This window comes from Emys orbicularis, chromosome 22 (assembly GCF_028017835.1).
Source record: "Emys orbicularis isolate rEmyOrb1 chromosome 22, rEmyOrb1.hap1, whole genome shotgun sequence".
In the NCBI taxonomy this organism is placed as follows: Eukaryota; Metazoa; Chordata; order Testudines; family Emydidae; genus Emys; species Emys orbicularis.
In genome coordinates, this window is record NC_088704.1 from 9,114,446 (window position 1) to 9,128,901 (window position 14,456).

At 50.9% G+C, this 14,456-nt stretch overlaps 1 protein-coding gene across 1 annotated transcript in view; it reads left to right on the forward strand.

The window, feature by feature from the left end:
* VWA5B1 (von Willebrand factor A domain containing 5B1) overlaps positions 1-14,456 on the forward strand; it is a 57,430-nt gene that overhangs the window by 15,003 nt on the left and 27,971 nt on the right. The window contains exons 8-10 of the mRNA XM_065421402.1: positions 7,851-7,961; positions 9,670-9,872; positions 12,423-12,537. Coding sequence (XP_065277474.1) covers positions 7,851-7,961; positions 9,670-9,872; positions 12,423-12,537 — 429 coding nt within the window. The remainder of the gene's footprint in view (positions 1-7,850; positions 7,962-9,669; positions 9,873-12,422; positions 12,538-14,456) is intronic.

Below are 14,456 nucleotides of genomic sequence, written 5' to 3' on the forward strand. Positions count from 1 at the left end.
AGAAGGTGCCATTATAAATAATTATCAGTAATGTACCTGTTTAAATTCCCTTTGCAGCTGTAACTGGTAAATGAGTTATTTGTGGTCGGTGCTAAACTCTCTTGTAGTTTTGCTGTGCGGTGTTAAAGAGCTGCTGCATTGCACCACGGCTATATCAGCGGAGGGTGACATTGAGCTGTCAAGGTAGCTAGGTACAAGTGCATATGCCAGAGGATGTGCCGCATGCGCTGTAATCCAGAGGTACATATGAGTAGGGCCCTACCAAATTCATGGTCCATTTTGGTTAATTTCACAGTCATAGGATTTTAAAAAGAATAAATTTAATGATTTCAGCTATTTAAATCTGAAATGTCACGGTGTTGTAATTGTAGGGGTTCTCACCCAAAAAGGAGTTGGGGGGGGTTGCAGGGGTATTGTAGGCGGCGTTGCGGTACTGCTACCCTTACTTCTGCGCTGCTGCTGGTGGCGGCGCTGCCGTCAGAGCTGGGCAGCTGGAGAGCGGCGGCTGCTGGCTGGGAGCCCAGATCTGAAGGCAGCGCCGCTGCCAGCAGCAGCACCGAAGTAAGGATGGCACGGTATGGTATGCTGGCAGGGTGCAGCCTTCAGAACTGGGGGCCCAGCCAACAGCTGCTGCTCTTCGGCCGCCCAGCTCTGAAGGCAGCAGAGAAGTAAGGATGGCAATACTGCAACCCCCCCTAAAATAACCTTGCGACTCCCTTTTGGATCAGGACTCCCAGTTTGTGAAACCCTGGTCTCCCCCATGAAATCTGTATAGTATAGGGTAAAAGCCCACAAAAGACCAGATTTCACGGGAGGAGACCAGATTTCACGGTCCATGACGTGTTTTTCATGGCCATGAATTTGGTAGGGCCCGACATATGAGCTATAACCCTATATAAACACGTCATATTGTTTTGAGGACATTATGGTAACTGGCTTTGGACATAGAAGTCAATGGGAGCCTTTCCACTGTTTTCAGTGCGTTTCGGATTAGTCCTGCAAACCTTACTCACATGAGGGGACTCAGTGGGGCTATTTATATGAATACAGCTCACAGGATTGGGCCCTACGAGAGCCAAGATGACTATTTAGTTCTTGGAGGTCCCATTAAGTGCTTTGCTGAATGGGGGGCTTAGAGATGACCCCCTCGGGAGTGAAATAATAGAAGATGGGCAGTAAGACAGGGGGCTTGGGTATGGCTGGCAAATATTCTTCCTTTGGGATGGATTCAGTGCCAGCTTCCCCCAGCGACTTCAGGGACGTCTACGCCGTGGGAATGGCAGTTTGGGTAGACAACCCCGTGCTAGATGTACTCTAGTCAGTTGCTGACAACAGAAGTGAGGGTGCCACACTGCAGGCTTCAGCACCAGCTGTACAAGCAAGTACAGACCTGCCATTCACCCGCCCAGCCTGCAATGCAGACATCCCCTGAAAAGGGTGTAAATCAGGACAGAGCTTGGCTGTGCACCACTGTCTGGTATAACTGTACAGGCCAGGACTGAGCCAGATTTCCCTCCTAGAAACTCCTACAGCCATCGGCGGGGAAATCACTCTAGTCACTATTTAATGATTCTTGTCTTCGCCTATTGCACTTCAGGGGCCAGGTCTGTGTTTGCCAGCTGGCCCTGGTAGGTCTCAGCTGCAGTTTGGGGAGGGGCAGCCCTGGAAAGATTTCTTTCTGGACTCTCTGGGGTCAGTTCGCCCCTGCATGTTACATTTTCCTGAGCCAGTAGGGGCTGCTACATCCCCTAGCCCTGGGGAGGGCAGGTGGAGTTTGCAAAGCCACCCTTCCCCTGGAATTTCTGCCAGGAAAGGGCAGCTCTAAGTTGCAGGTGGATGCCCGGCTGGCAGAGAATACCTGGGAGAGCCACTGAATTAGCTCAGCGCCAGGTGTGCTGCCACACCCTCTCTTCCCACCGTGCCACCCATGTCTGGGGCTGAGCTAGGTGGATGGAAAACCCCTACCACTGCAGGAGCTCGATCCTGGCCCTGGTGCATCCCCTTCCGGGCATAGTCTCTGCTTCTGGGACTTGCACCTGAGGCCCGCCAGCAGGAGCCCTGTTCAAAGTCTTATCATTGCCACGCTGGCGCTTGTTTCCATGGGAACGGGATGAGGAAGGCCCCCACCCGCAGAGAATGAGAGCTCGGCCTGCTGTGCGCTGGCTGTTGGCAGAGTTCTGGAAGGGTTAGTTTGTACAGGCCACCTGCAGAGAACCGGAGCCTGCCTGGGGGCCGCGAAAGCCTAGTACCCTCAATCTCGTGTACGCACATGTGTGTTTGTGTGCGTGTGTGGGTGCATACGTGCGTGTTTGTGTGCGCACAGGTGAATTTAAAAGAAATAGATGTAAGTATCAGCCCATTCAACATTCCCTTTGTCATTCTTTGAAAAGCAAGCAGTCCCGTTCTGCCAGGCACTAGCACTTCTCTCACCTTTGCGAGTGTGAGACCCACGGGCCACTTAGGAAACAGAGCTGTCTGCAGAGCTTACTGTTCCCTGCGATGGGATTGCCAAAGGGCTACACTGAGATGTCAGAGCAGCTGGAGATGAAAGATTACTTCACTGATGTGCAAGGAAACACTGCTCCTCCCCCCCACATTTTACAACCTGATAGTCATGAGGAGCTTCTGTTCTACTTTGTGTGCACGCAGGGCCGGCTCTAACTTTTTTGCCGCCCCAGGCAAAAAAGAAGAGAGCCGCCCTGCCGTACCCCCCGTGAGCGCCGCCGAAATCCCCGCCCCCCCAGCGCCATGCCACCCGAAGCCCCGCCCCCTCCAAGCGCCGCGCCGCCCGAAGCCCCCGCCCCCCCTCTGAGCACCGCACCGCGCCAGCCCCCGCCCCCCCAAGACCCCGCCCCCCCGAGCACCACGCCCCCCGAAGCCCCCCCCCAAGCACCACGCCGCCCGAAGCCCCCGCCCCCCCCGAGCACCACGCCGCCCGAAGCCCCGCCCCCCCAGCACCATGCCGCCCGAAGCCCCCGCCCTCCCTCCGAGCGCCACCCGAAGCCCCCGCCCCCCCTCCGAGCACCGCGCCTCCCGAAGCCCCCGCCCTCCCTCCGAGCACTGCGCCATCCGAAGCCCCGCCCCCCCAGCACCACGCCGCCCGAAGCCCCCGCCCCCGCTTTGAGCACCACGCCGCCCGAAGCCCCCGCCCCCGCTGTGAGCGCTGCGCTGCCGAATCAAAAAAAAAAAAAAAAAAAATCGAGCGCCGCCCTGCCCCAAGGTGCCGCCCCAAGCACGTGCTTGGTCAGCTGGTGCCTGGAGCCGGCCCTGGTGCATGCCTTCCCACTCAGAGGAGCAGTATCTAGTGGTCAGAAAACCTAGATTCTATTTCCAGCTCAGCTACTTATTCATTACGTGGACTAGGGCAAGTCACTTATCTCCCTGGCCTGTTTATCCACCTGCAAAGGGGGATAATATCTTCTTCCCAGGGGTGTTTTAGGCAAAGTTAGTTGTTAGAATGTATTTTATATTTTTGAGAGTAGTACCTAGACTCTCCAGTTGAATTCAGGGCCCCATTGTGCCAGGCGCTGTACATACACAAAGAGTTTACAATCGAAATAGACAGGACAGACAAAGGGTGCGAGAAAGGAAGGGCTATGATCCCCATTTTAGAGTTGGGGAGCTGAAGCACAGAGAGATTCAGTGACTCGCCTAAGGACACACCCATATCTCCTGAGGCCTAGTCCCAGTCCTTACCCTTGAGAACCACTGCCCTATATAAATGTGAAAGATTATTGTTACTTAGTAACTAAAATAATCTGTGCCCATCTTTGTGTAGCAGGGTGCGATCTAGGGATGAGATGTGCTATATCAGGGATTGGTGTTGTGTAATGTTATTTAACGTATAACCTTGAGCTATGGGTTCATTAATTCTTACAAGCTAAGCAGGTCAAGCCTGGTCATTATTTGCATGGGAGACCTCAAAAATAATTTCAGGCTGATGCAGGAAGCTGTGTAAATTACACTCCTATTAAAAACCCAGTGACTGCTAGCTCAGTGAAACTTGCACTGTTTTGTCACTTTCACCGATTTTCTGACATACAGTACACCCTGTGTAACCCTACCCTAACCTACCAGTTACATCACTGCTGAATTTAACTCATTATTCTTTATGGCTGGGATTTTTAAAGGAACCCAAGGGAGTTAGGCACCCTGGATTTATGTACCTCATTCTCTTAAACTCCTAGCCTACAATAGCTGGGGGTGAAATTCACCCTGGTAGCACAGAGGGAGCTGTCTCTGGTACTGAAATGGGACTGCTCAGGAAAGCTCTGCCTGGCAGTTTAACTAGCATGGTTTGAAATGCCCTTGAAGATTTCCAGTCGTGTGGCCATCCTGAATGGAGGAAGGATGCTTGCCAGCCCACCCTTTCCCTTCCACTTCTAAAGAAAAGGAGAATCCACCTTTCAAGGCAACGTATCTTGAGAAAAAAAACCCCACTCTCCTGTTTTCTCCTGGCTTCTGTCATTTGTAAATGTCTGAATGCGGTTGCTGCTTTTAATGTATTTTGGATGGATTGAACTTGATTGAATAACATTTGCATAGTCATCAGCTTGGACTATAAATTGCATGGGATGAACTTGGATGTGTTAGAAGGAGGAAATGGAGCTGCACGGTATGAAAACTGTGCTATGTGACAACAGAGCTATCTCTAGATTAAAATGAATCTAAAATGAATAGATAGGGAGTAATTTGGTGCTTGTGCTCTGTGTGTGTGTAATCGGGGTGGGGGGAGGGAATTCAGTTTGGGAAAGAAGGGAAGCCCAGACTAAAATGTTAAGGGGGAAAGTTCAATGCTTTTAATTTCCTGTCGCTGATTTCATTCTGGCGATCCTGCTCTAACGCAGCTCACCATTTCCAAACCACTATATACAGGGTGTTGAGTGTGCCTGTGTCAAGCATATATATTGGCAAACATGGACTAAGAAGCAGATATTGACTTCTCTTCAGGTGAACATCTAGGTTTATGGATCAGTGAGATAAATATGGAGGGCAGCAGAACTGAGATCAATAGATACCTCAAGGAGGGATACATCTTCCTACTCACTGAAACGTGAAGTCCATATTTGTAACATACATTTGAATTGCTTCATTAGAAATATCTGGAAATCTGTCTTTGAAAACTACTTCTAAAAATATCAACTTCAAGATCCTGGGGGGGGAGGGGGGCGGGAAATCACCTCTGCTGAACCTTTCAGGAAGCAGCAATTTGAATATGTTGTCTCACTAACTCAGAGGCGAATAACAGTTTTCCCTAACTCATCTGCAGCCAGTCAAAATGCATCCACGTTCATAGGTTAACATTGCTCCAGATCTCTGTATTGTTTACCTCTCAGAGAGTCTCCAATACAAATTTACTGACTTGTCACATGACTCTTTTCAGCCAGTCATTAGCCAGGGTTGTGTGTGTGTATATAACAGTACAGGGCTCAGGCATAACCCCCCCACTGAAGTCACTGGGAGTTCCAGACCTGGATGCCCTGCAGAAGTGATGCACTGTTTGTAGGAATGAATTTGGGGTGGCCATGAAGCTAGAGAGGTGCTATCAACTTGTGGTCAATAAAGTTCCCATGAGACTTTAAGGATCTGATCCAAAGCCTCATGGCATTTTCCCCATGAACTTTACTAGGCTTTGAAACAAGCCCTAAGAGCTGAAGTGTTTAACTCTGGTGCTGTGGCCAAGTTCCAAACGGGCAGTTACCATCTGATAATCTAAAATTCCCCTTCAATTGTAAGTGGTATATTTTTAACTTGCTGGCCTTTTGGGTTATCTAATCCATGCCTCTGTCAATGAGAAAGCGAGGAGGCTCTCCCACTTCCTTTGACCTTAGGAGCTATTCTCTCAGGACCTGGCTCTTGGGTTTCTGCTGCCCACGGCAAACTGACAACTGTATCGTCTCATCCTCATGTAAACACACAACACTAAACCACTCTGGAACACCACAAATCACTGACCTGCACTTGGCCTTTAACCATCCTCTTCTTCACAAGCAAACTCCATATCCATGGTCTCCTGTTTGTTGTCAAAGCGAGCAGCACCTTTTATCCTGGAGCATTCAATTCCCACCATGCACGATATGAGATCGATTACATTTCTTTTCTCTAATAAAAAGAACCAGTTCAGAAGGGAAAGTTAAAGAGAATTTTTCAGGCGAAAAATCATTCATTGGAAAATCAAGCATCCTTACTGTGTTGATATTCACACCTTGCATCATTCACACTGAGAGAGAGCAGTTTTAATTTTTTTTTTAAAATGGCTTTTTTCAGTATTTATGCTGTTTTGTTTATTTTGTGCACTTTGCTCAAGTAAAAAAAACACACCAGATAGTTTCTCACACAATACACACAGCTGCATTCACAAAGAAGATTTCTATCCAAAAATGGTTTACATTGATTTTTTTAAGTTCATGAAAACAATTCTATTAAAGTTCTGTAAAGCCTTTTATTAAAACCCATCCCTCAAAATCTTACATTTTCGGGTGCATACTACCTATCTCTGTCCTGAGGAGCTTTTTTGGAGGAGAATAGCAATCAAATGCATGCAGTGTTTTCTTAATGTGTGAATCACGTAAAAGCAAACTAGGCAATTGTGGTCTAGATGAAATTACTATAAAGTGGGTTTGCATCTGGCTGAAAGACCGTACTCAAAGAGTCATTATCAATGGTTCGCTGTCCAACTGGGAGGACGTATCTAGTGAGGTCCCGCAGGAGTTAGTCCTGGGTCTGGTACTATTCAGAATTTTCCTTAAGACTTGGATAATGGAATGGAGAGTATGCATGTAAAATTTGAGAATGACACCAAGTTGGGAGGGGAGGCTAGCACTGTGAAGAATAGGATTAGATTAGAATTTAAAATAACCTTGACAAATTAGAGAAATAAGCTGAAATCAACAAAATGAAATTTAACAAAGGTAAGTGCAAAGTACTTCACTTGGGAAGGAAAACTCAAATACAGGACTACAGAATGGGGAATAACTTGCGAGGTGGTCGTACTGCTGAAAAGGATCTGGGGGTGACAGTGGATCACAAATTGAATCTGAGTCAACAATGTGATGCAGTTGTGAACAAGGCTGATATTCTGGGGGTGTATTAACAGGAATGTTGTATGTAAGACATGAGCTAATTGTCCCACTCTACTCAGCACTGGTGAGGCCTCGGCTGGAGTTGTGTGTCCAATTCTGGGTGCCACACTTTAGGAAAGATATGGACAAATTAGAAGAATCCAGAGGAGAACAACAAAAATGATAAGCAGGTTAAAGAACCTGACCGATGAGGAAAGGTTAAAAAAAATCCAAGCTTGAGAAAAGAAGACTCAGGTGGGACCTGTTAACAGTCTTCAGATATGTTAAAGGCTGTTACAAAGAGGACGATGATCAATTGTTCTCCATGTCCACTGAAGGTAGGACAAGAAGTTACGCACTTAATCTGCAGCAAGGGAGATTTAGGTTAGCGATTAGGAAAAACTCTCTCACGCTAAGGGTAGCTAAGCTCTGGCACAGGCTTCCAAGGGAGGGTGTGGAATTCCCATCACTGGAGGTTTTTAAGAACAGGCTGGACAAACAGCTGTCAGTCAGGGAGGGTCTAGATTTAACTTGGCTCTGCCTCAGTGCTGGGTGCTGGACTTGGTGACCTTCTGAGGTCCTTTTTAGCCCTACATTTCTATGATTCTGTGAAACAAGCAGTGTTATTCTGTTGTGTTATTGAACTGCATGCAGCCAAATGCAGGGTAGTGGTGAAGTGAACGTGGAGAAGGAAAGCCAGGAGGGTAGTGCTGCTGGTAAAGCTCAGGCTGCCAATCAGATATCAGGCTTCCTGACATGTGTTCACCTTTATTTCCTTCACCCTCACAGGACGCCCTGCTGGTCATACTCAAGAGCCTGGCACCGGCATGCCGCTTCAACGTCATCGGATTTGGGTCGACCTTTAAGACCCTCTTTCCTTCCAGTCAAACTTACTGTGAGGTGGGTGAAGACATTTCTGAACTCATTGGCACTCACAGAAGAGGGCAGGGGCCTTGCAGCTCAGATGCTGCCTTTGCAGGATGGTATCAGGGAATGTGCTGCAGCTGATGCCAACCGTGCCCTGCCCTGGGACCGTCTGGTCCAGGGAGCTGGTTGTGTAGCTCACTCACTGCCCTGCCTCTCTGTGTGAAGCAGCTACACACACCAGTAGCCACAATCCTCTGGCCTTGTTCTGGAGTCCAAGTTCCTTCACTTGGGCTGCTATGCTCACCTTGGCAGGTATTAACAGAGGGGTGCTAATATCCCAGATCCTTCCACACTGGGGACATGAATCTGAGAGGACAGAACCTCTGAGACACCAGAACCCCTCTCTTTGTGGCCAAGATAGTGACCTAGGTTTGGAGGTTCTGACTTTCCATCACATGGCTTTTAGGAACTCACCTTTCCTGGACTCTCTCTGCACTGGCCATGCTGGGCTGTTCCTGAATGAGCTAATGAGCAATAGCATGTGGGAGGGCCAGAATGATCAGAAACCTCCTGAAACAGAAAAGAGCAGCTCCTGCAGACTTCATCAACCCAGCCCCCTTCTCCAGCAGGTGCCAGGCCTTTATGCCTCTGGGCCATCGCCACGCTCACTAGAAGAGAACCACATGTCCTCTTGCAGCCCAGTGTACTGCAGGGTGGGGGTTTGCACACCATGTAGCATCCGACATTGACAAATGGGACCTAGCCTTTCCATAAAAAGGCTACGGTATGTGCCAGTCATTCACGCCTATAATGTTACAGGCATGAGGCTATTACCTCCTGATGTCTGGGTCGATGACACAGATCACCCTCATCTAAGATAAATCCCGAGCGTTGGGCTGAGCAGCTCTAAGAGTTCCTTAGGGTGTGGATTAACAGGCACTGGATAGCCAGCCACAGAAAAATGGACACGAAGTTCTGTGTATACCTTGTACAGCCCTAGACATCCACGCTGCTCTCCCAAAAGATCCTATGCGCTGACTTCCACTTTTCCCCATTCATACATACAGTGCAGGACCTTCACTGTGGGGCCCATGCACTCACATGTCCCGCTGTCACATACGCACCCTGCAATTGTCTGGATCGCTATTATTGTTTATTTACAGAAGCATCTGCTATGTGCGAGGCTCTTTCCTAGCACTGAAGAAGCAGAGACCCTGCACTAGGGAGATCACTGCCTAAGGACAAACACACAGGTCCACACAATCGCAGTGCCCTTGCACACAGAGTGAAACTACTCCCTTGCAGAGGGACAGCAGTGGCACCTGGCCCAGGCACCAGCCCCCTTTAAGTCCTAAAGAATCAAGCTTAAGTGGGATTTCTGTGTTGCATATGCCTTGCGCTGCCCTCCGCGAGGGGTGAATTTCACCTACAGAAAGTAGCTGCAGACGCATTGGGTGCGTGCCTTTTACAGAGGCAGCGTGGCTTGGTGGTTAGAGCAGGTGACCAAAAGTTGAGAAGATGTGGGTTGTATTCCCAACTCTCCCACTGACTTGCTGTCTGACCCGCAGCAAGTCACTTCTCCTCACCAGGCCCCCGTTTCCCCCATCCGCTAAAATGGGGGTGTCGTCATCTCGTACTGAGCGTCGGGATCCCCAAACGAAAAGTGTTATATCAGCGCTCAGCATCAATCAATCTTTACCACAATAACTCTAACTAGTGGGCGCTTCTGCTCCCTTTGCAGAAGAGTCTGGCTATTGCGTGTGAGAGCATCAAGAAGCTCCGGGCGGATATGGGCGGCACCAACATCTTATCCCCTTTAAAGTGGATCATCCGGCAGCCCATCCACAGAGGCCACCCGCGCCTGCTCTTCCTGCTGACTGACGGAGCCGTTAGCAACACCGGGAAGGTCATTGAGCTGCTGCGGAATCAGTCTTTCTCCACCAGGTATGGATAACTCTGGGATCCTCTGGTATAGGGGCAAAAAACCAGCATGTAGGGGACTCGGAGCGCAATGCGAGCAGCAGGCCTCCATCTTATAATTCACAGTCATCCCACACTCAGAATGAAAGGCAGGATGGTAGCTTGTAGTAGCAGGGTTTGGAATGGATCCCAGAAGTTCAGGTGCTTTTCTGGAAGGTCATCCAGACAATCTGAGCCAGGGAAATTGGGCCTGGCAGTTTCACTAGAGCAGCCACTTTGCTGATGTCTTCTGCTTGCAGGACTGACCTGAGAACAGTCTTCTTTGCAGTCTTTTAATACATCTGGTTCTGAGTCCCAGCTGGGTCTAGTGCGGGGCAGCATAAAAAAATCAAATATTCTGAAAAGCAAACATGTGAAAAGCAGCTTAAAGGAAATGCAGGGTATTTATGTGACATAAAGAGAACTTGTGGAACTCATTGCCACTATATATCGTTGAGTCACGTGTCCTGGGATGGTTTTAGAAAAAGGATCCGACATTATTAAGGGGGGGCTGGGCTGAGATTTGCAGCTATGGTGGGGATTGAGTCCCTCTGGAATGCATGAAAAGCGTAAGTATCAGCACCCAACTGCCCACACTTGCTCCAGGGCCAGTGAGCGTTTGAGGGGTGTGGGGGGGGGGGGGCGGTAAGATGTGAACTGAGCGTGCATTGGATGTTAATGTTGCCGTTCCTGGTGATTTCCTTGCATTGATAGGAAATGCAATCAAGCAACTTTCCCTGTACGTTTACTAAGGTCTTGTCCACATGTAGTTATCAGGGGAATAGCAAGCGCATTTTAAATTCACCCCCTACCTTAATCCCAATTAAGTTCCAAGTGTAGATGAGCCCTAAGTCCATTCGGAAGGGGCACGAATAACAGGATCTGCCGTTCTGTCCACACAATGAAACCACCAGGCCTTTCCATGAGATGAGGGGCATCGGCGGGGAGCGAGGAAGGAATTCCCCGCCCTGCAGGGCACCGTATTGCAAAGCCAGGTGGGTTCTGGAGGGGTTTGTGCTCTCCCCTGAGACAGCCGGTGCTGGCCCCCATCAGAGACAGGATCCCGAATCAGCTGGAGCACCAGGCTGCAGACCTTTCCCACCGGGCAGGCTGCTGCGCAGTTTCAGAAACCAGCGAAACAGAACAGAAAAAAACAAATGATCAGTTTCCCTCTCATCCTCGAAGAGTCTCCTTCCCTTCTTGTGTCCATCCCCCCACTTCCCTCCCCTTCTGTGGGGCCAGTGGGACCTCCAGACCCCTCCCTCCGAGGGAGGAAGGTTCTGCTCAGACCAGCAGCAGCCCTTGTTGTCAGGCTCCCAGGCCCTGGGAGGTAATTGCTCACGGTGTTCCAGACAGGCAGGGCTGGAGAAGAGCAGAGAGGAACAAGGTGCTGGGGAGGCTTTTTGTGTTTCCTCTTCAGCAGTCCCTAGCCAGACCTTTCCTAGGGGAGGTGGAAACCCCTGCTCCAAGGCAGGAGTCTATCTTAAACAGACGGGGACGAATCCTGAAAGGTGCTGAGCACGTGCAACTTCCACTGACTTCTGTCCACCCCTCCCTCCCTCCCTCTCTTAGAAGAGCTGGTCATTTCCCTGTGCCCAGTGGCCCAGTTCCCATGGTCATCAGTGGGAGCAGAGCTGAGCCCTTAACCAATGAAGTGAGACCAGTGCTTCCCTGCCCTTCACTAGCCAGCCAGGCCCCAGCCCCTGGCTGCAGAGGGGCTGGCTCACACCCAGGGTTTTTCCTGCCTGATGCCAACTCTTGATCAGGGCTGGCTCTACCATTTTTGCCGCCCAAACTGCCGAGGCAAAAAAAAAAAAAAAAAAAAGCCGCCCGGACTGTGCCGCCCCAAGAATGGACGGAAAACCGCCCCTTAGCATGTGCCGCCCCAGGCACGTGCTTCCTCCGTTGGTGCCTGGAGCCGGACCTGCTCTTGATCACAGGCTTCAGCCAGAAGCAACAACAACAACGAAAAGGTCACTTTAGCAGGGCCGGGAAGGTCAGGAAAGCACTTGGCTGTTCTTTCCTTGAGAAAGTTTATTTGAATCCTGAGCAGAGCTAATCGCCAGGTCTTTAACGGTATCGACCGCAGGACTCAGCTGGGGAAACCAGCTGATCCCCGTACAAAAGCAGGCTGTTTGTATTCAGAGAGGGAGGGAGCTGCTGCAAAAGCCGGCAAGCGGAGGTAGAGGGAGGGGGGTGCCCCAGGGCCAATGCTCAGCAAGCCCGCATCCCTTCGGGTGCCAGCGGGGCGGCATCCCCCTCTGTCATTTCGTCCCCCTTTGACCAGGGCTGAGGAGTCGAGGCTAAACATCTGGCTGCCTCGCTGCACGTTTAGGCACCTCAGTGGAGGCTGATTTCAGAGGGACTGAGCACCTGCAGCTCCCGTTGAAGTCATGGGGAGCCGGTACTGTTCAATGCTAGTACATTGCCCAGCCTTAGCAGGGGGTAGGGGTCTGATCCTACACCCAGCCTCCTGCTCTAACGTCCCCCGCTCCTCGCCCCTGACCTGTATCCTGAATGTCCATCTTTCCCCAGGTGCTACAGCTTCGGCATTGGGCAGAAGGCCTGCAGAAGGCTGGTGCGCGGGCTGGCTGCCGTGTCCAAGGGGAGTGCCGAATTCCTGGCGGAGGGCGAGAGGCTGCAGCCAAAGGTACTGCTACTCCGGATCCCTCCCATCGCCGGCTTTTCCTTGTGGGGAGGGGGCAAACCATGCAGGGCTCGGAGCTAGGGTCAGTCTGGATAGGTGCCCCAAAGACTGCAGGCTTCTCTGCACCCCAACAAAGCTGGGCTGGGGCAAGGGAGCAGCTGCCCCATCAGAATCCGTCCTGCAAAGGGGCTGGGCTGGGACTGCATAAAGACGAGGGAAGAAGGCGGCTGGATTATTTGCTGATTTGACAGACCTGCAGCTGAGCAGGTGGGTGACGGCAGGGGTCACTGACGGGCTTTATGTCAGCAGGAGGGCAGCCAATGGGGCCGGTGCTTTTCACCCCAGTGAGAGCAGAATGCACACTGGGCACGTCCCCTAACGGTGCCCCGATGGGAGGGGGTGATGGGCCGAGGCAGGGTACACGCTAGGCAGCAGGTGTGCTAACACCAGTACCCATCATGCTGACCCTGACTCGTACTGTCTCATTGTCTCCTTGTGCTCCTCACTTCGTCTATATCCACCTGTTGTCTTCAGTGTCGGGGTGAATAATACTGACCTTCTTTGGGACGTGTCTGAGGGCTAAAGATGAAGAGCCAGGGATTATTAGTCACTTATCAGCTCTTTGGGGCAGGGCCCATCTTTCTGTCCTGTGCTAATTAATAAATAAAACAAAAGGAAGTACTTCTTCACGCAATGCACAGTCAACCTGTGGAACTCCTTGCCAGAGGATGTTGTGAAGGCCAAGACTATAACAGGGTTCAAAAAAGAACTAGATAAGTTCATGGAGGATAGTTCCATCAATGGCTGTTAGCCAGGATGGGCAGGGATGGTGTCCCTAGCCTCTGTTTGCCAGAAGCTGGGAATGAGCGACAGGGGATGGATCACGTGATGATTCCCTGTTCTGTTCATTCCCTCGGGGGCACCACCAGGTGGCCACTGTTGGAAGACAGGATACTGGGCTAGATGGACCTTTGGTCTGACCCAGTCTGGCTGTTCTGATGTCTTATGTGTTTGTCCAGCACCTGGCCAGGGGGTTCCTGGGCCAGGACCAGAGCTACCACAACCCTAATAATAATAATAATAATAATAATAGGAAGCCTTAGAAGCCAAGGGGGCAACGGCCCAATCCCCTGACAGCCGTGTGAAGAGGTGATTTGTAGCAGGACATGGGGTCGTCTCTTCCTTGGTGACTCATGTCTCCAGAGGAAAGCCAGTGGCAAAGCGCCCGCTGGTGGAACCAGAGATTTGTTCCCCAGCTAGCCAGGGACCTTCCAATCCAGCCCCAGGCACCCTGCCCTCTTTCTATATAATGGGCACGGGCAGAGCACCGGGAGGGAAGGGGTGGAGGTGTGGTGGGTTTTTATTCGTGCTGAGGGATGGATCATTTTTAGCAGGATTTTAGATGGCGAATTTGAAGGAGAAAGGACTCCAGACCACTGGAGTTTTACGCCACAGTGGGCTGTTCAGATATGCCAGAGGAGAGCAGCCCTGAGCTGCTGAGGGCATCTCCAGTCTGCTGATATATGAGACCAGCGATGCCAGGCCCTGCTTCCTGGTGGAGAGGTTCTGGCTGGCTAGGTGAATCCTAGGAAGGGAATTTAGAATTGCCACTTTCCCAGGTGTATCCAACAGGACAGAGTTGGGCATCTCCACGTTGCCCTCCATCAGCTCGCCACGGCGTGGCAACACTGCAGCACAATGGGCTCACGTCGAACCGACGGGACAGTTCCTAAAACCAGAGGCCCCGCCTGCGATTTTGTACCACCATTTTTGCACTCACAGAACGAAGTGCCGGTGCAAAGCCTGATTTGCACCCCCCGAATCCCACGGCAGGGGCAGCAAGCCCGGTGTGGATTTCGCAGGCCCAGACACCACTCCCCGAAGCTGGGGGATCACTGTGACCAAGAACTGCCTTGCGGGGA